The 22500-nt window shown below is 41.1% G+C and overlaps 1 protein-coding gene across 3 annotated transcripts; it reads right to left on the reverse strand.

Moving 5' to 3' along the window:
- Positions 1–8615: 8615 nt before the first annotated feature.
- pan2 (poly(A) specific ribonuclease subunit PAN2) lies at positions 8616–22500 on the reverse strand. 3 transcript variants are annotated; one of them, XM_080733684.1, is made up of 26 exons: positions 22433–22500; positions 21130–21429; positions 20662–20831; positions 20419–20539; positions 20170–20247; positions 19798–20068; positions 19270–19615; positions 18553–18649; positions 18265–18384; positions 18029–18148; positions 17761–17889; positions 17124–17323; positions 16600–16745; positions 16380–16486; positions 15474–15572; positions 15127–15215; positions 14859–15012; positions 13960–14097; positions 13766–13825; positions 13585–13675; positions 13345–13502; positions 10593–10736; positions 10184–10363; positions 9995–10088; positions 9048–9239; positions 8616–8911 (listed from the first exon to the last, which is right to left on the reverse strand). In XM_080733684.1, the coding sequence occupies exons 2-26, from the start codon at positions 21409–21411 to the stop codon at positions 8877–8879; spliced, it is 3621 nt and encodes a 1206-aa protein (XP_080589810.1). In that variant the 5' UTR covers positions 21412–21429; positions 22433–22500; the 3' UTR covers positions 8616–8876. The 3 variants fall into 3 exon arrangements, with proteins under 3 accessions (XP_080589810.1, XP_080589809.1, XP_080589808.1); XM_080733683.1 differs by having other exon boundaries at positions 8616–8908; positions 9036–9239; XM_080733682.1 differs by having other exon boundaries at positions 9036–9239.

Consider the following 22500-nt stretch of genomic DNA (forward strand, 5'->3'; position numbering starts at 1 on the left):
GTAAGCAATGGGATATTGGAACAAATGTAACGGGTCCATTACGATTCGTCTATCTTAAAAATGAGTCTGTCATTTTGTACCCGTGAAGAGCTCTAGTTGGCAAGACTCTTGAGGGGGCTGAATTATGAAATGGGAAAAGTCTACTACCGATTTTATATTTTAGTTTTCATCTTCCACAGAGTGGCGTTGGAGTGAACATCGAGTGGGTCGCCTGCAACCTACCCACAATGCAACACTCTTTTATGTCTGTCTGTGCTATTAGTGTGCTGATAGGGGTGGGTGGTGTGGCAATAGGTAGGTGTCATGATAAATATTGTGTTTATGACAGAAGGGAATTCTAACTTGAACATTGCACCAAAATGACTGAAAACGTTATGAAAAATATAAAATGCATATGATAAATTTATTGAACAATGGATGATAATGTTGCAAAAAAACTATTGAAAACTTTGGGGAGAATGTATTTGTTTGTGTTGTATAAATAATATCACTATAGACAAATATATAAATATATAGACCACATTTTTTATTATTATTCTGTATCGACCTTGGTTGAAAATCTTAAAAACAAAAAGACAGCAGACAGTGGTAGACACAAAATGGCTCCTCTCTACAGTTCAAACTGATTTTATTTAGGTTGTTTTGTTGCACAACGGTGTTGCGTGCTGAAAATAGCTGACCGACAAGAACGGCTATTTTCAACACGCGACACTAAGTATGAAGTATGAATTTACAGAGCTTTGTTTACTTGTCCATCATATCCAGACTCCTTGCCAGTGTGTGGTGTGTGGAGAGTACACTGTAAGAAAGTTATCTATTTAATCTGTTATTCACTGTTAATGCATCCTTTGTTGTTCGTTTAAAAATGATAGGTGGTTAAAGGAGATGATGATAAGCAATTGAATTGAAGAAAACCAGTACAATTTTAATAAACCTAAATTAAATCAGCTCAATCATGGGTTGCATTTGTACTTTGTAGTCCTAAACGGCCATGTTGAGGACCAACACAGGTTTTTCAATTTGTCTGATTGGCACAGAACTAATGTTCTTCGCCAATCAGAACACCTGCGTTGGTCCTCAACATGGCTGGTGTAGGACTACAAATGCAACCCATGAATTGGCTGACTTCTTAATTTCTAGTTTGTATTCGCTTAATTAAGACAAAATATAAAACTAAACAATTCATAAAAAAATCTTAAACGCCACCCACTCAGCCAATCAGCAGTGGGCGTGGGCTGTTTCTGATTATGACATCATCATCATCATCATCCTATCCTAAGAGTTTATATTTGAACCATGGCCTTGTTTTCTCTCCTGAATCTGTTTTGAAATGTTGAAATGATATTTAGATTTTATGGAAACCACTCTTGAGCATGGTGACTTGTTAATGATGATAATAATTATAATGATAATAACCCCCTCTTGCGGTTGTGATGTCTGTACAGTATTTCATGTGTGAAGCCAGTTTGATCTAGCCTCAATATATTTTGGCTGTAGGCGTTCTTTCTGTGTACAGTGAGATGGGATTGTGTGTGTACAGTACGTGTGTGTGCGCGTGCGTGCGTGCGTGTGTATGTTGGGATGGAAACTGTTTTTAGTTTCTTCTCCTGTTGATTTCTGTCTTTCTCACTCCTAACCCTTTCTCTCTCTCTGAAACTATGTTCTTTCACCTGACCTGATTTAGCCTATTCTCTTTCTCCACTTTTTCTCTCCTTCTATTGTTCTGTCTCTTCTCTTTTTTATATCTTTCTTTCCCTTTCCCTGGCCTGGCATCCTCCTCAACCCAATCTCTCCTCTTCTCTGTTTTATAGCTACGGTATGCTGTTGTTCTTCTTTGGTGTTTGATAAAAGTCTTGACTCTTGTGGTGACTCTCTCAAAGCCCTCTGGCTCGTGATGTAACTTCCTGTAAAATGATCTGTTCTATTTAGCAATCGGCTACCATAATAACAACGATGACGTTGATGATGACCGTGGTTTATGATGTATGTATGAAATACTACTATGGAGAAAAAAACAACAATGTTACATAACCCCTGACCCCTGAGGAAGTGTCTGTGGTGAAATCATATTCTATGGACCCATGGTGGAACGTTTCAATAAAGACCAAAAGACAAGATGGCCGACGCTTGTGGCTGATTTGTTTTGATGAACAAACTTGCATGTGTTAAAACTTGTTTGTTTCACATTCAAAGGGAAATCGTCTTACTAAAAGTGATGATATATAAATAACTCACTGGCTAATGACCTGTGATCAGCGAGTATATTATTGTCCCATGAGTCTCACAGGACAAAATGACATCCCTGACTCCCTGTTCCCCGGGTTCTACTACCTTTTACTTTAGGGTTAGGATTAGGGGTTAGCATTGCTATGATGTATAGGTCAGATATCAAGGCACTAATAGCGCAAAATAGAATTGAGTGTACTGTAAGCCCCTCTACGGTGGTTTTATTCTGCACTTTTTCACCTATGTGCTGATTCAAATATATTGATCAATTTCATCACTTTTTGCTGTATTTTGGGGAGTGTGTCGATATTGCGACGTAGCATTTGTTCAACGTCCCATTATAGTTCGACGCAGGTGAATGTTAACCTGGTGAAATGCTAACCGGCCCGACGCTGATGAATGCTTTACTTACTTTATTTGTTTATTTAGACGGGACAATGCATATTAATGAACACTACATGAATGCAATGTAAATAAGCCGGAATTAGCAAGAATGCTAAATTTCATCCGTAGTCCCCACATGAAGACAAAACAATACATACCAACAAACAGTAACCCTACATTAGGAGAGGGCGCCTAATAACATAACAAAAAAAAAACAAAAAAAAAACAAACACAAAAACAACAAAACAACACATATTACTAACAGTACCCTACATTAAAAAAGGATAGTTAAAAATATACGTACATGGCATGAGCTGTACTCTTAGAACTATACATGGTCACAGGTTTGATTGTCAACTAACCATTTTTTTAGATTGAACTTGAAGGATGGAAATGACAAACAGTCTCTTATTGTTAGAGGTAGGTCATTCCAGATTGAACATCCCTGCACTGAAAGGGTGTTTTTTCCAAAAGCGGTTACCCGGTACGGTACTTCGCAATCCCCTCTAGTGATTGCTCTAGTATTGAGTCCTCTATCAGGCTTCCTTTTTATGAATTCCTTTAGGGGAGGTGGGCATAGACCATTTAGGGTCTTATATATGATACTGACCTGTTTAAAAACCTTAAAATTAGCGAAACTCAAAAAACGGTACCTCTGAAGAATATTACAATGGTGATATGAGTGGGGTTTCCTATCGAATACCTTAAGCGCACTCTTATATAGCTGTTCAATGGGTTTGAGAGTCGTTATACCTGCGCAAGACCAGTTTGTGAAACAGTACTCAATGTGTGATAGGATCATGCATTGGAGATACGATTTAGCAGCACTAACTGCCAAAAAAGGTCTGATTTGTTTAAAGTTCTGAAGGTTGAACTTGATTGTGTTTGTAACCTTTTTTACATGTTTTTTAAAGGTTAGGGTTGAGTCTAACCTGACCCTGAGGTACTTGAACTCTGACACAAGTTCAAGTTCCTCTCCACCCAGAAACACATTTGATGATTCCATCACAACTGGTCTTTTGGAAAAAGCCATGCAGACCGTCTTTTTTGCATTCAGGAGCAGGCATGAGTCTGTAAGCCAGTCCTGAACGCTGGTCAGAACAGAAGTTAAAACCGTTGACACCTCTGCATAGCTCTTTCCATGAGTCAGTATAACAGCATCATCTGCGTACATCTGAATATGTACATCTTTACATACATCAGGTAGATCGTTTATAAACAGAGAAAACAGAATTGGTCCTACTATTGATCCCTGGGGGACACCAACCGAGCAAGTGTGATAAGGAGACTTGATGCCATTTATACTAACACACTGTTCTCTATTTGATAGGTATGATGTAAACCATTTGATGGCCTCTGGGGACAAGTTGAAATGTGTTAGTTTGGACAAGAGGACCTGATGGCTGACAGAGTCAAATGCTTTCTTGAAATCCAAAAATACTGCCATTGCGCATGGGGCTTTGTTCAAAGCACACTTTAACTTTTCAATGAATAAGCAATTTGCTGACTCAGTGGAGTGGAAGGCTCGAAACCCAAACTGCATAGGATGCAGAGGGGTGTAGCCTTTGTCTAGATGTTTAACAAGAGACTTTACAATCCACTTTTCAGCCACTTTTGATATAACAGGTAAGATGCTTATGGGTCTATAGTTTGATATGTCCGTTTTTGAGCCAGATTTGAATATAGGTGTTATAACAGCAGCTTTCCACTGAGTTGGGACAGTGCATTTTCTTATGGACAGATTTACCAGATGTGTGATTGGTGCCACCAGAGAGTCAATATTTGTTTTAAGAAAGTTTGTGTCAAGCCCATGTGCATCTTTAGCTTTGGATGCTTTTAGTGATCTGACAATGTTTGTCACCTCGTTTTCTGTGACTTCCTCCAAATTAAAAATGGGGAGATCATTTTGAACAGGGCGTGGAACAAACTTAGAGGGTCTGAACAATTGTGTGATTTCATACACAGAGTTTAGAAAAAACAGCATTAGGTTGCTAGCAAGCGTGTGGGGATCTTTCACCAGGACATTATCTATTTTAAGTTCTAAGTTGTTATTATCCTGCTTATAGTATTTCCCTGTCAGTTTATTTATGTATTCCCAAACTTTTTTCCCATTTCCTCTGGCACTCTCTATGATGGAGATATAAAATCCAGCTTTAGCCCTCCTTAAGAGATTTGTGACTTTGTTTCTAGCATGTGTGAATAGCTGTCTGTCCGTTGTCAGGCCAGATTTTAGTGCCTTTTTAAGCAGTAAATCTCTGGTTTTCATTTGATCTCTGCATTTTTTATCGACCCAAGGTAGAGTAATTTTTCTCCCTTTCCTCTGGTTACCACCTCTGGTGAAAGATTCCATTACTCTGCCAATTTTGGAAAGAAGGATATTACATCCGGTCTCAACATCATCACATGAGTGTAAATCCTCCCACTCAAGCCCTTGTATGGCGACCTCAAGGCTATGTTGCAGATGTTTTGGGATTGTTTTGACTATAGGCTGGGACTGAGCTTTGCTGAACGCCTGTTTTGAGAGTTTTCTGGAAAAGAATATGATGTTGTGATCAGAGAGACCTGTCACGAAGTTAAATGTTTTAGCGATTCTTTCCACTTTATTTGAAAACAGTAAATCTATCTTGGTTGCTGAGTGACTGGTTATTCTTGTAGGTTGCTCTATTAATTGGGTCAAATTATAGTGGTCTGTTACTAGTTTAAGATTTTTTCTTATTTTTTTATCGTCCCAGTTAACATTTGTATCACCAATTAGTATTACTTCTTGATTAAAATCACACGCCGTGAGGATGGTCTTTAGCTGGTCGTATACTTCTACTTTAGCTGATGGCTGACGGTATAAGCAAATTAGAGTGAATTTCATCTCTGTGGATAGTGTAATTTCTACACCTACACATTCGGCCTGGATCTCAGTGGGCCATACAATTTGCTTACATTGTAAGGTGTTCTTGATATAGAGCAAGGCCCCCCCACCCTTCCCAGTTACTCTGTCCCTTCTGAACACCTTGTAACCAGGCATGCTCACTAAGGCATCTGGGGATGACCGCTTTAACCATGTTTCCGTCAGTCCTAGACAGTCAATGTTAGAGTTTACAAGCAGATTTTCTAGTTCACTGTGCTTATTTACCATACTTTGGATGTTTAGATGGCCACAGAACAAACCTTTGGGTTTACATAAGGGGTCCCACACAGTTTTAGCTTGGTTTAGTGTTTTAAAAAATTTACATTAACCGGGTGAATGTTAACCACTATGCCTAAACCTAACCATAACTCTAACCCTTAGTCGAACTAATGACACGTAGAAATATCAAGCCTTTCCCGTATTTTGTTGTGTTGGGGCGCCCGCTGGCCTAGCGTACCACATAGGCTCTGATGCCTGACAGTGTGTTGCAGGATCGAGTCCCGATCCTGGCAACCTTTGCTGCATGTCACTCCCCATCTTTCTCTCCCTGTTTCCTGTCTACCTACAGGGTTCCCACGGTCATGAAATTCCTGGAAATATTTTGAAATTAGACAAATATTTTTCCAGTACTGGAAAAGTTTTGGAATTGATCAAGCGTCCTGGAAGGTCCTGGAAAAAATAGCTATGCATTGTCTTTGGTTATTGATTTTGTTAATGCCTCTGAAATGAGAAATTAAACATTGGCCAAATTGTCAAATATTAGAGGCAGAAAATAAATTGTGAAAATAGCCGATCTACATGCTCACAACGCCTCGCAAAAACCGTGTTATACAAAACTCAACTCTTAGTGCTTGTCAGGGTGGGGGGGTCCCCAGTTCAAATATGATTATTTCAGGGGTCACAGCCTTAAAAGGTTGAGAACCACTGGCATACACTGCCTGTCTTTGGGCATTTCGCATAGGAGTAAGCGACTAGTTATTGAGCTGAATTATGTTATATAGTCCTGGAAATTGGGTTCAACATTCTGGAAAAGTTTTGGAAATGAATTGGTAAAAATGTGTGGGAACCCTGCTACTGTCCTGTCAATAAAAGGCAAAATGCCCCCAAAAAACGTTTTAATGATCTGTTTCAGGAAGGGCCTGGGCCTGAGGACATACATAGTGATGTTTTGCTATACCTCAGATAGGAGTAGCCTGCCTGATCAACTAAGGCCCTTTTGAGGACTTGTGCCTGTACTAACAGTAAAGGCATAAATGTTCATACTGTCATGCTAAGTTCATTATCTTCCCCTCAGTGCATAGCTGTAGTCCTGGGTTTCCAGAAGATGGCATACCCATTTCCTGTCCTGGATCATTTTCTTATAGCTTCATTAGTTTATTTGATTTGTCTCCCTAGCCATACAACTATTCCACAGTCTTCAAATGCTACAGTCTGTGATTATACCCCCTGAAAACAGTACAAAGAAAGCGGTCATCGTTCGTCATTTCCTTGCCCGCAATGCCCGGAGTGCCCGGGTGGACATTCGATAATTAATCAACAGTTTAATTGATTTTAAGAGTAAGACATAACTGCCATTTTTGTATCTAGAAATTAGATCAATTTTTACGGGCAACTAAATTAATAACAGCAGTGTTTTGAACAGTAGAGCCTATATAAAACAGAACATGAAACCTCCCCACACACAAACAGTAATATGTTGCCACTGCTGTTGCATCTTACGGGAGAGTATTTCTTGCAGGTCTTTAAGTCCGAGTGTATCAAAAAAGCAACTGGGTTAAGCACCGTTGTTCCGACCAGTTTAACATTCACCAGCATCGGCACGTTAGCATTTCACCAGGTTAGCATTCACCAGTGTCGGCAGGTTAGTGTTAAGGTTAGGTTTAGGTGCATCTCCGTCCCCCAGACTTTCGTCACCTCCCGTGCAGCCAATCACAAGCTTCGGTCTGCCTTAACCCAGTTGCCTTTTTGATGCACTCGGACTGAACGACCTGCAAAAAACACTCTCCCTGCATCTTACAGACTCAGCTACCAGTGAGGAGCCCCCACCAGGAGGACATAGAGATTTTGTCCTCTCTTCCTGCCAAAATCTCCCTGCTGACAGGTGCCCAGGCCAGCCCGTAGGATTAGGTGCAGTGAAAATTCTCACCCTCCCCACCTGCAGACCCCCATTTGAAAAGATGCCGGGGACCCCCATTAGAGAAGATTTTCACGGTTCTAGCAGTGATTCCCAACCATTTTAATTTCAAGGATCCCCAGTTTGACATGCATTAGGCTACAGACCCCCATTTAATGGCATTTCTATCTATGAACTCCAATTTATATTGTAAAATCAATGTTAATTTAACTATTGTACAAATGGAATCAAATGGACCCGTCACTCTGAGTTACATACCCAATAAGGGTCCATTTGGTTCCACACTAACATTTAGCTGGGGCGATCCTAGAACTACCTCAAGGACCCCACGTTGAGAATCACTGATCTAGAGAACATCTTAGTGAGCCACAGTGCTTGCAGTTCCATCAGTTTCTCCCTCTTGAGGGGGTCCTGGACCCTTAGGGGGTTCTCGGAGTTACTAGAGGGGCCGCCAAATCTTTGTGTGATAGGATTTCTTTTAGCAACTTGAACCCTAGCATTCCTATTCTGAGGAGAACTTCAGCCAAAGAGGTTTGTGGCGGGAAAAAGAGCAGACTAAGTACAAAATGAAAGGTCACGTTTACCAAGTATTAAGTGGTTAAACATCTGAAAATACATGTTAACAGTACACCAAGATAGTGCCACAATTTTATACAACATATAGAGGGGGTCCCTGCTTCATCCATCACTCAGCTTGGACTTAAAATGTAGAAGACCACTGCTCTAGGGCTTTAATTGTGTTGGTGTGTGGTTGCTAAAAAAGGCAATTCACTTCTTGGAAGTTGAACGTGCTGAAATAATGTTTCATCACAAACCTAAATGATCTTGTAGCATACCCTATGACTGCAAAATACACCATCATGTCGTGAATTTATGTGACTGTACAGTAGGATGCAACATGAAAAGAATCTGGAAAAACATATTTCCTCCGTAATATGTAACAGATATTTGGTATTAAAGTACACTTTATTTACATGATCCAGAAACACTGTATTTAAAAAAAAGTAAGACGGATACAAAATGTATATCTGAACGTTTGGTAATGTGGTGGTATGTTCAGCTTCCAATCTCTACAAGACATAATTAAGAAAAGTCCAGTCATCGAGCCAGCAATATGATTGGCTTTTGGTTAATGAATATTTTACAGGCAACAGAAATGCAGACACTGTACATGATGTGTAAGACTGATTCGGATTCAATTCATTTGGCAGTTGGCAGTCTCCTGGCTGCTCACAGCCCCATCACAGAGGGAAAGACAGCACCTGCTGGAAGAGAAAAGACAACTTTGAAACACCTTGGCCAAACATTACTCGACATCCACTGTGAAGCTATTCTTACGCCCCAAAATGGCCTAGAGTACATTTTACATGATGTAAAAAGGTTTCGTACATTTTGGGCTACCTTGACCATCTCCAGTGTCAACCTCTGGGACTTTCCAATCCATCTTCCGTCCTTTTTCGTAGAGTCCCTTCAGAACCTTCCTCACTTCGTCTGACCCGCCGCCGCGACTCAGCTCCATGTATTTCCTGTAGAGCGCCAGAGCGGTGCGTGCGTCCTCGATACTGTCATGGGTTTCTCCCTGGATGTTGAGGTCTGGGAACAGTGATCCAGGCATTAACTCTCAAATACCTGGAACGCGCCCGGTGCACGTTAGATTTTAACCACTTTAACCATTATTGTATGTTTTAACCTTAGAAAAATAGCCGATATACAAGCTCACAGCGCAGCACTCGGTGCCGCGCTGTGAGCATCGAGCTTGTAGATCTGCTCGAGATCGAGCTTGTAGACCGAGCTTGTAGATCTGCTATTTTTGAAAAATCGTGAAAATGTGTGCAAGTCTATGAATATCTTTGACCCAATCTCTGACCCGACTTCTAAATCCTTCCTCTAAATCAGTGGTTCTCAAACTTTTTCATGTCAAGGACCCCCAAAATTACAGGTATTTAGCCACGGACCCCCATCTCAAAATATGTTGTTCCAGGGACCCCCCAGAAGCAAATATTTGATTTACAAATGTTCGCTTTTAAATAGATATATTCAAAGACTTGCAAAGAAAAATCATGATTTTTCAAAAATAGCAGATCTACAAGCTCGCAGCGCGGCACTCGGTGCCGCGCTGTGAGCTTGTATATCTGCTATTTTTCAATGGTTAAAGTAGTCAATAATCCTAGGCCTAAATGGGTTAAGTAAAATTCTCAGAATTATTTAGACAAAATCTAGTAATATTTTGCCTGTTCAAATGGCTCGGCACGACATGACCTCTGGGAATACCAAGGACCACTGCCAAAGATTTTGTCATCTACATTTTCAGGTAACAAACCTTAAATCGGTGGGGGAAAAGCACTCACCTAGAAAGTACCAGGCCAGGAATCTTAGAGAGATCATCCTCTTCCGAGGCATGTGGAACAGGTATACAGTGTCAACGACCTGGTCTTTTAGCACCTGTACAAAGCAAGAACAATGATTACAGAGAAAACCTGTCTAATTATATCATTGGGCTGTTAAACTAAGCAGTCAGTTCTAGTGAGCAAACGTACCAGTAAGTTGATAACCCGGAAGTCCTTCTGCAAACCATGGCCAGCAAAGCGCACTCCAGTGTCAATGAGAAATCTCAGCTTTAGGTAGGTGGACTTCAGAGTGGTCAAATGTTTGGACGAAATCTTTGCATCCAGGTCGCCTGGTTTGATGCCAGAATATTGGGTCAAATAGTCAACCACCTGTGAAAGCATATAGATAGAAGTATGAGAAAGAAGAATAGAAGTATGGAGAAATCAAAGAATGGAACTAGAAAGATTCAATGGGAAATTGCAAGTGTGGTTGCCTTGACCAAATGGACCCGTTCGGATCCATTTGGTTCCATTTGTACACTGTCAGAGTTAAGGGGAGACCTTGAAATGTGAAAGTTTGAGAAACGCTGAGTTACAGCATGTTTCCATGTTTGTTTACCTGCTCCTGCGTAGAGATGTAGTCATCGATGAAGGGCACGCCCTCGTTGGGGCCCTGCCCCCGCACACAGGTGATCCTGGCCACAGACATCTGACTGGGCTTGATGGTGGACTTGGTGCCATCACTCCGCAGTTCCGCCTCTTCCTGTCAACACACACAGGGGTTTCACACCAAATGCTGGGCCATGGGTACAAGGATTCACTCACATTGTGTGCTTTAACTATTGAAAAATCGCACCCGTGCGAAGTGAGCGGTCCAAACTAATTCCTGCGCAAATCAGTGTTGCTAGGCATGCATGGCAATATTCTTTTTGTTGTGTATGATGTCAGTCTAGAGGTCTGCTCAGACTATATAAGTCTTTATCGTCATTTCTCATCAGTTAGTTGACCAAGCTACGGATTGTAACTTGTAAGAGTGTCATAGTGTAATGATAAGTGACCTTATTTACCTCCAGAGAGGCCTCCAGAGAGGCGAGAAGAGGCCAGAAGATGAATATTTTAGTTTTTCAAAGTCTGTTCATTTGTATTTTAAACTTGTATTAGCTACCTATCATTTATAACCTGTAAGATTTTCCACAGTCTGTCTAAAAGTGTGGTTATTTTATCGCTTATAAGTGATATTCATCTAATATAATTTTGAAATTCAAGGTTAGCACCGCTCAATAATCTTTTATGACGTATTTTACGTGGCCTAAACGCGTTATGAGGTATTTTACGCGGCCTAAACGCGTTATGACGTATTTTACGCGGCCTAAACGCGTTCTAAATCAGGGTGAACCAATCGGGTGCCTCTGTGACTATGACATCATGGACAGATCAACAGAATCGAAGTGTTTCATTGGTCTAGCGAACTCATGTCATCATCATTTGTGACATCATAGTTTTGGTAAAAAAGCGGTCTATAGGAGCGGTTAGCACCGCTCAAAAATAGAACATCTACAAGCTTGCAGCGTGGCATTCGGTGCAGCGCTGTGTGCTTGTATATGTGCTATTTTTCAATAGCTTAAGTATAACATAATTAAGGCCCCTCCACCTTGGGCCCTAGTCACTCAGTCCCACTTTCTCCAAGATTGTTAATACTAGCCCTTACCCGTTCAAAGATATGAGCTCCGAAATGATGTGCAGTGTGTGGGTTATGGGATGTGCACTGTGCACACAGTATATGAGGGATGGAAAGTAACTTTAACTGGTGCTTGCATGCTAATATGTAGGAGCATCAATGTAAGAAATACCCGTTCCATTTAACGGCTACAGAGATACTGTGTACCGATCTGCATGATTTTTGGACATCATCTGTAACAGGTGTCACACACACACACCCGTGTGTGTGTGTGTGTGTGTGTGTGTGTGTGTGTGTGTGTGTGTGTGTGTGTGATTGTGCATGGCCTGAACAACAGCGCCCCTCCCTTAACATGTGTGGTCACAAAAGGTACTGTAGGCTAAATAGATATAGATACACCATAAAAATGCTAATATACAGCATACGATTTGTGAAAGTGACAAACGGGCTTCACAGTTATGTCAGGTGTGTTCATATGCTGATGGTGATGCGATTTCAGATCAATTGCTCCAGCCACCGAGGAGAAACGCTGAGACAGACAGACAGACACTCACTCACTCACTCAGACATTCGCAAAATTATAGTATAGATAGCAAGATACACGTTCTCAGTTGGAGCCACTAGAGCCGGTGTAGAAGCTGTTATTCACATAGATAGATACGGGAAGTAAACCGGAGATGTTGAGTATTTTGATTTCCGTCTTGGCTTGAGTTCAAGTGGATGTTTGTGCAAAGTGTCATGAGATTTCGCATACACAAGGTTGGGCTGACTAACAAATGGACGGACAACACAGAAATATAAGGCCTCCAGCCATTGGTTGTTGACGGCGGAGGCATATAAACAGAGATTATGTGCAATATGTGGCCACCAGCCAGGCATAAACTATACAGCTACATCGTCACTGTTGGGCAGAAACCTTGTATCTCTATATTTAATGTTTTTGTGTTTTATCATTATACTTCAGCTTATGACGGTGTTGTGGAAAAGTAGTGGAAAATAGCTGAACTACAAGCTCACAACATGTGACAAATGTAACCTGTGATGGCATGCCCAAAATAGGGATGCCAGGTTGAAAGTGGTTAAGCCTGTATTTGGGTTTTATTTATGAATATGTAACCAATAAAAAGTATTAACAAGAGCTTATGACTAAATAACTACATTGGAGCCATTGGATTAACAGGTTATTCTTTCCTAATTTACGCAAGAGTAAAAATGATACAATGTTTCCACCCGACAGCGATGATATGGCATGACTAGGGCTGTCACAATTATTACATAATCGTCTAATCGCAAATATTTGACATAATCGCGTTTATTTTTCATAATCTTCATAATCATGTCCATGTTGAAAAATGTTCATATATATATATTTTTTTAAGTAAAAGAATAGTGGAAATAGCAGATCTACAAGCTCACAACGCGTCGCGATTGGCTATTTCCACTATCAATGTTCTTTTTTAAGTATAAAGTTGTCATGTGTCAGTAATTTCTTTGTATATTTAGGTTATGTATCTACCTTGTGCAACTTCAAAGTGTAAAAGCCAAACAGAAATGTAATTGTCAACGACAAAAACAATTAAATCGTTAATCGCAATTATTTGAGTGACAATTAATCGTCATGTAAAATGTCATAATCGTGACAGCCCTAGGCATGACACACTGAAAGAACAGTAACAAAACATGCTAGACGGACCTGGTTGAGTGTGACAAATTCGGCATCCAATCCCACCAGGTCTCCAACCTGGGGCATCTCGCTGACCATGAGAGGAATGAACGTGGCATGACTTTTTCTCTGCTTCCGAGCCAGTGAGGCCTCAGTTAGCAGCACGCTGGCCTCGATGGGGTTCTTAACTGGGGGAATAAGTAAAGCATGTCTTTAAGCTATACAATACATTTCAATGGCAAAGAGTTGGTGCTCTGGTGTCAAACTTACTGCGCAGGTCATATCTGGAGTGGTAGTTCCTCTTGGCATAATACATCATGGCTGGCACTTTCCAGTTCACGTCAAACTGCGCGGCTTCAGCCTGCAAATTAGAGACTTTATGCTTACGAGTCTCCTTACAACAGCGCAACAGAAATCGTATGACAGATTAAATGGACAACCAAAAGTTTACCTTGTCAATTGGCTCAATTAAGAAATCGTTAAAGAGATACCACTGCTGGTGTGTGACCCCCTAAAAGAAAGACAAATAATTAGTTGGAATATCCATATTGATGCACAGCATCAGTATGGCCCTATGCCATACGAAATCTTCACTGTTGTGTATTCTCTACGCTCTGGAACAGTACATTTGTTGCGCAGGCTCACCTCTTTCCGTTGGTGATAGGTCTCTCCCACTTTGATGTGCGCTACCAGGTTGCCTCCTGTGCGAGCGTCCAGTATGTGAGGGACAGTGACCACCAGGTCATAGAGAGAAGCTCCTTCAGCCTCCTCAGCTGCACTTAACTGGAGGGAGTCAATACAAGGAGTCAGTACAGTGTCAAGACATACCTAGCGGAATAAAACACATGGGGACTGGGGAGGCAGCAGATGCTAGGCTGATCACTGAAATGTACGTACTTGATAAATAAATATCCTTAAGGTTAACCTTCCAGCATTCACAAATTCAATTTACAAGTCTCTAGAAAACAAATTTGGCTGTCACCCTGTATTCACCTCCATCATAAGTTTGACGTCATAAGCTTTGACTGTACTAACTGTACTGTTAACAAACCTGCTAATCAATCAATGACAGACAAGAGTCATAACTGATTTTTCCACACGTTTTTATTTCCCTCTGTGCATAACTGCACAACTGACAATGAGTTTTAACAGGAGAGCGTAATGCATAATTCTGAGGTTTATCTTCTACAGTTCCCTTTCCAACCAGCAGAGGCCGCTCATGCACAGACACAAACATGATCCCAGCCAGCTTCCCACCTTCAAACACAGCCAATTGTAGGGTCTCAGGGGTGTTGGGTGTTTCGCCCTAATTCCGATTAATTTTAATTATAGTACTCTTTGTGTCTGTCATTTAATACACATAGAAAAATGCGGAACAGAAAAGAAAAAGGCTGCAATCCCTACAATCTCTACGGCAGGACCGTAGAGAATATTAATAAATCATATTCAAACTTCCCATATGATTCTCAGAGAAGGAAATAAAGAGCATGGAGTCACTAAAATAATTGACCGATTGCCGTAATGGGGGGTAAAAATACTCTCACCTCTTCTCCTTCTGGCCAGTTACTGATCTCCAGCCCCTGACTCTTGCTGATTGACATCTTGAGAGTGAGAGGAATCCATACGTGTCGCAGGTCCTCTGCTCTGGTATCAAAGGTCAAGTTCTCCGCACTGCACCCCTCCTCTCTGTACTCTCCACTGCAAAAGAAGGAAGAGCACCAACTTGGTGAATTGACAATTTGAAGTTGGAGTCACAGGCAGTTAACACTTGCTCGAAATTATACATGTAGTGATGTTAAAAATCATCTTTACTCCAAGCACCACTCTGTGGGCACGGGTTGAGGTTCTTTGGGCTTGGGGGGCTCCATAGCTTCCTTCTGCATGGCCTTATTATAGGCATACTGTAAAGAGAGCAGAATGACAACATTAACATTTTCCACAACATTAACATTTTCCACTTTTTTCCCCCTAAGAATTTCAAAATAATTTTGAAATGAAAAAATATCATATCTCAAGCTCACAATGCGGCAACGCGTGTTTTGAGCCTATAAATCAGCTGTTTTCGCTCTTGATATAGTAGATGGCTAACATGGAACAAGAAGGATACATTTATGATGAAGTGAAAACGGTTATATCAACCTTTCATGATTGACACCTACCTCTGCCTGAACCTTCCAGAATTCTGCCTCTTTGGCACTGTTCACTTCACAGTTGATGACCAGGACATCTGGTAAACACCTGATGTTGCGTGTTTGCACCTATAATTGGATTTTTAAAGAAACATTACGGAATAAATTAAGTCAGTTATCATTTGTAATGTTAAGAAAAGCATAGGGATCATTTACACTTTGTTGGATCATGACCGTGTTCGTGCCTCGAAATTGTACATTTCAACTTGAATACATTTTGATAAGTTGAATTGATTTCCATTGATCAACACGGTCAACCAGTGTTGCAGTGGTGATTGAATGTTTGGGGGGGACGCGATTTGAATGACATCACACGCACGTCGCTTAACACCGTAACACATTATAGGAGTTAACAGGTTCAGACAATGGTCTATTAATATTATGCAGCCTCGTTAGTCCCTTTATTAAACCACCCTGCTGTGAACCACCCTGCTGTGACACTAAACGTTGTCAAGGAGTGAACTTGGGGGTTGATGCATGCCCGTGCGCGTGGAGGCGTGACACTGGTCAGAAAAGATACTGGACGGTGTGTACACGCGTGACCGGACCAAAACACTGCGGTCAACCAACTAAATAATGTGTTATTGAAATTTCTCGTTGAGTGACACGGTTGTGCATTGTAGTATACATTAATCTTAGGTACATTTTTCTTATTAAAAAAAAAAAAACTGCCAAAACAATAGAGCAGTCCTCCCACTCAGGACAAGGTGGTACTGCAGCTGAAAATGCTCTGAAAGCCAGGCAGAAATGACGGGGCTCTGTATTCAGGATTGGTAATTTAGCCTCGAACCTTTTGAAAAATGTTTTTGGGACATAAACAACACTATATTCATTATTTTTAAACGCATGGTGTAGAACCTTTAAGAAAGCACTCACCGTGGGCTGGTACTTCTCACAGTTTTCACACCAAGCCTGAGTGCTCTGCTCAAGACAGATGCTCTTCTGCAGGATCTCAGCAAATTCATATTCCTTTATTATCTTATCTGGTGGGTCATGAAGAAGAATTAGTAGAATTGTACAGTCACCCTATTCATTTTCTACAGTCTAAACACTCCAATCATTCTACAAGTACAAATGGTCCTTGGGGAGAACTAACCGTGGGTGTGTTCAGGATAATGGATCGTGAAGAGCAAGGTGAGAGTTGAGCGAACGGTCTCCTTGCCACAGCGACACAGGCTGCTGTTCTCAACTTCACATCCAAACAGTCTTCCGATGACGGACTCACCAGAGGAGCCCAGAGCACTGCAACAGAGGCAACAGCAAGTCAGCAACACAGCAGAGCCTCCAAGCATAAATACTGTACACTATACCTCCCTACATGTCCATTTTTGCATCAAGTAATCAACCTCAGTTCATACCAAGATCCAAAGAAACTGTACATTAACCACTTCAACCCTTGTGTCCCCATTTTGGCTATGTCATAATAGGTGAACATTACAATGTGTCGCTTGTAGATCTATCTATATCTATTTTTGTAGATCTTTTTTTTAGGAGGGGAAAAAGGAGGGAACCAAGAATATATCCTGGGGGGACACCAGTCACTGAAGTACAATTCAAATGGTTAAGTATTGCTGTGATGAAGGATGTACACAACATTAGATCTATGTTGCCTGCTCTGACCTGCTACTGGCTCCCCTGTAGGCCTGTGGACCCTCCTGCTCCTGTGTCTCCTGGTGCAGCTGAGTGAGGATAAAGCGGTTCCAACTTTGGATGAGGCGGCCCAGTCTAGCCTTGCCTGTCTGCTCATCCGAGTCTGCCAGGATCAGGCCCAACGCAGACGCCTCAGGGATGGTGCGGAATGCTCTGAGGAAGTTGCTGGCCTGCAAGAGAGGAAGCAGGCTTGCTAAGACAGACCAGAACAGCAGGGTAATAATGCATGCAATTCGATTCAGTATACACATTAACTGTAAGTCATTCACCAATAATAAAGGCGATACCATCATGATGTTAAGTAAGCAAGTAGCATTGGGAACCAACTGTCCCTGAGCCATGTGGTCCATATGGCAGGAGCCTATCTCCCATTTCTGTAGTGAGGCACATGCCCAGCTATGATACAAGTACACCCCCTGGACATGATGTAGGTATGTTGCAGGGAATCACCCCCATTCACAACCTTGATGTTGCGTGCCAAACAGAGACGCATTGGGTCCCATTTTTATAGTCTTTGGTGTGACCCAGTAGGGGAACTGAACGTCAACACTAACACTCAACTAACATCATGATATGTACCTGCTCAGTAGCCTTGTGGTTAAAGTACCTGACATGGATCTCCTCGAGACAGATCCAACATGTGGAAAAGGAAACCTAGTTCACAGGCTAAACAGAACTCCTTCTGACACAGGTGATTCTGGACCAGACAGCGGATTGGCTCCAGGAAGTACAGCACCTAAAGAGTTTAACAACAACAAGGGTTTAACAGGTTGACTTGAACATGACTGTGACCTCTCAGCAATGAGGGTTTGAACTGGATGATTTACAAAACATATATCAACATAAGAATTTGACCAAACTCTTCAGACTCATACCTGGATCATGCAGTTACAGTACGCATTGGGGATGTGGGGTTCAAGGCCAGCAAATAGGGTCCTGTTGTAATGTTTGAAGTCAAAGTCCTCTAGGCCCAGTTTAGAATACTTAATGGTGACCTGGTGGAAATAGACAGTGGAAACAAGCCCTCAACACACACACACATAGTGCCATATACTGCAGGCTTGACAATCAAATAATGCATTTTTTTGGATATAACAAAATGAGTTCAAACCTTCCTGTACTTCTTGGGGACCATATATAAGTGTGGCTCTTCATCGCGGCCAATTGGTGACTCAGGCACTTGGTTGTAATTATCATAATCTAACTCCACCTCTTTAAGTTTGTATGGAACCTGGAACCAAACAAAATGGGAAATGGCTTTTTGATCAGTGAATGCTGTCAAACTTCCTGGTTAATATATAAAACAAAATGTATTTCTCAAATCAAATATCTGAACTAAAATACAGTGGAATTGACACAGAACTAAACAACAAATCAGCATTGTAGGCATTCAACATACCTGATTCCGAGGACGGGTGCGAGGATTGGCTGCATAACCAATGAATCCAACCGTTTTCATTGTGCGCAAGATTTCTGGGTCCACAGGAGGTGCTCGTCTAAACACAAAAAAGGTCTATTAGTATTAGATTTATTTTTCCATGAGGTATTGGCAATTATACAGCTTCTGTCCCATTTTTTACATTTTAAATCTTTTCTAAAATTGCCTATCTACAAGCTCAATGCGTTGGAGAATCTGATCAACTATGTTTGAAAATGTATAAAAAAAAACACATTAAATAAAATAAAGTTCAGTTTGTGTATTTTTTATTTACTTTCATTGTATTGTATAATTTAAGTTACTATTGAAGTTTAATATAATATACTTGTATGTTAAATGTTCTCAAGTAGAAACTTAAATCAAAACTACGGCTTTCAAATTGATATCAAGGTTTATCTTTAAAATTATATTTTCTGTTATATCATTCTGTCACACAGTAATTGATGTCTAGGACTCTCCAAAATCAGGATCAGCATCACACCCAAAAATCTGGAATGGGTCATGCTCTATAGAGTTTATGTACAAACCTACAATCATTACACAATACCCCATATGGTCTTGTTTGCATGTTGGGAAATTATAAAGTTGTATGAAACTGTTCTTCCGTTTCATTGTCTGTTGCCAAACTAGTATGGCCTTTGGAAACTATGGACCAGCATTGTCAGACTGATTGCTAACCTGGGACTGGGAGCAGCCAGCGCAGTGGGCCAGTCAGACAGCAGTGTCTCGGTGCTGGTCAGGGGCATGGGGATGAGAGACAAGGGCAGCAGGTCATGGTTCCAGTCCAGCTGTGGCAGTGAGTCTACGTGACAGGGTAAGGCAAACTCTGTCTCACGAGAAAAGCTGTTGAAAGACACTTCTGGGGCATCTGACCAAAGGTGCACACATCCGCCAGAGTCACCAAAGGCCAAGGCTTGTTTGCTGGAGGACACGTCAAAACTCATGAGCAACTGGCCCACAGTGTTAACGTGAAAAACGTCAGCAAGATTGGCAAGCCCAGTTGGTTCACAGAACTGGCACTGACCTAGAGAAATCAGAGAAAAGTAACAGATACAATACATTGTAAATGCTGCTATTGTTACAGAAAAGATTCACATTCAAAGACCAAAGGCAAAATAACAACAATGTACAAAGGCGGACACAGATAAAATCACATCTTCCACTAAAAGCTTTGTCAAAGTAATGTCGCAATCAATATTTCAATACCTGTCTGTGAGATGATAGCCAAGCGTGACGTGTAAGTCGGAATGAAGCGCAAGAAGAGGGGATCCACGTGCACCTGAAGTGGCGTTACAGCTCGCATCATGCGGAGGTCAAACACCATGAGGAAGCGGTCACATGCCAGGCCATTCATTCCTCGACTGGAGAATCCACACGCAGCCAGGAGGTTTCCATGGACGTCAAAGTCTGACAGGCTGCCAGAGAACGCGTCAAACTCGTGTTCCACCTGGAACGTGCGCATGTCACGAAGGGTTACCTGGTTTTGATTGAAGGTAAAAGACAAGGTTAATTGATTAATTGTGTAAACAAACTGCACATATTACGCAAACGTTAAAGAGAAAATCATTTTGCCCATACCTTTCCAGATGTGTGACCACAAAAGAAGAAGCGACTGGACTGGCGCATGATTGCAACTCCAGGTACATCAACTGTGAACTATCAATGCAAACACACAGCAAGGTAGTGGTTAATCATTTGCTAATTTAAATTAAACTAATTACCTGCTTAATTTGGAATGTTTTCAACTGAACATAGATCATGCAGTGCTTCAAAAATGGTTAATATGTTTCATTCAACAAAAAGTTAAAAGCTACCCCTAAATCTCACCTTCTGAGTTTCCTGAACAGTATTCAAGTCAACTTCAACCACACAGCTCTGTAGTCCACCCACAAGCAACGTGTTGTTATCGGTCATAAGTAGACTGTGCATATCAGAGCTTTCCTCCAATCTGAAATAAACATGCCCTTTTACAATGAGTGATACATTTAAATCTGATGTTCGAATTTTAACAATGAATTTATTTAAACAATAACTTATCTAAAGCACTGGCCTATATTATTTGCAACTCACGGATAATCAAACATGACAAGGCCTCCCCGAGTGTGGCATTTGAGGTTGCTCTTAGAAAGGAATAGTACGCCCGTCTCCAAGCTCTGAATGGCGCGGACGTCATCATTTGAGTGCACTTGAAAAGAAGAATAGCGACCCATAGTAGGTCCAAAGAAGGAGCTTACATGACCCTAAAGAAAGACAAGACATTCAGAGAAATATCAATAACAGCATAACACGTTTTCGTCTCCATGGTGTGAGGAATCAATAGAAAAAAGTCATTTTTTAATCGTAAAATAGACAATCTACAAGCTAGCTCAGAATGCATGCGAGTTTGTGACAGGTTATGAGCTTGAAGATCAGCTATTTATGAAAAATTTTGAAAAGTTCAAAAGAAATCTGATATTATCGTCACAATATCGTTACAGACATTTCGTCAAAAATCTTGTAATGATTCATTTGGGCCACATCATCCTACCCAAGTCTTACCCTATGATTCCCCATCCAAAGCATCTCTTCTTGTAGATCAAAATGAGTTGCAGTCACTGGGATGCCACCATCTGCAACCACACTGTGCAGCTCTGAGAACATTCCCTCTAAAAGGTGCACAGAGTCAGGCACAGCAAGTCCCTCCGGATCAAGCTCCACGCCTTGCAGTAAACTGGGATTAAGGCGTGGGTCCATGGTGGGTTCCATCCCCGCATCCAGGGTCCCGTGGAGAGTGGGCGAATATTCGCCCATTCCTGGATCAAGACCGTCAAAGTTCATCATGAGTACGGCAGTGTGAACCTGGGACATGGGGGACAGTAAGTGTACATGGTAAAATCCTCAGTGATGTATCCATTTGTACTCAGTCGTGTATAAATCATTAATAACTGTTGTATAAATCATTAATAACTGTGGTGTATGCAGCTCATGTCATGTGTGTAAAGTCAGCTACCCTCCATATATGGCCAAGACAGAATTAATTTGCAAGTGTGACTCACGTTACGGAAATTCTGTCCTTGTCCCTTTTATGCCCATATATGGAGATCCCTGATGTCATCAATATTAACCCCATATCTGGAAATTTCCAGATATGGACATATTGTGTCAGTCTCATGATAACCAGTGTGGTTGTCATGACTTTATGCCCATGGAGATCCCTGATGTCATCAATATTAAACCCATATCTGGGAATGCCCATATATGGACACATTTCGTCAGTCCGTTTCAGACTCTCCCTTATGGCAACTCTTACTGGTAATAACTGCAACAGGTCACATTTGTACACTCTCAGAGTTAAATTAACAATGAGAATTTTACTGTGTAACGTCCATGTGAGTTTACTTTACAGAATTTTCTCGTCCCTCCAATATCCAACTTTATTATTCTTCATTATTCAACATAATTGACATAGTAGTTATGTTGATTGAATACTTTATTAGTCAGTTCAATTTAAACAGCACGGAAGTACAGTAAGACTTTTAGGCTAAAAGGATAACACAAAAAAGGGTCTCATTTACATTGTGGTCCTATGTATTCGATTCATCAACAGAGCATATAAAACACATTAATACATGTCATCAACACATAATTTATATGTTGAAACTCTCGTAGGCCCATCTATCGGCAGTGCCGCAGCAGCATCAGGGATGTTTTTGAGCCAATGTTAGCATAGCGTTAGCTTACAAGAACAACGGTAAAAGCTGACGCATCACGCACAGCACAGCTGTGGCTTAACCACAGACACAGAGTGAATGTCTGCTCTCCAGCTAACTGAACGATACATACTAGTGATAGTAACACCAACCTATTCTTTAGATAGTTTTATATCTTCTATTTGACTTGACATGGATCCGATCCATGCTCCTTCCATTC

Source organism: Nannobrachium achirus, assembly GCF_963921795.1.
Source record: "Nannobrachium achirus genome assembly, chromosome: 9".
NCBI classification, from domain to species: Eukaryota; Metazoa; Chordata; class Actinopteri; order Myctophiformes; family Myctophidae; genus Nannobrachium; species Nannobrachium achirus.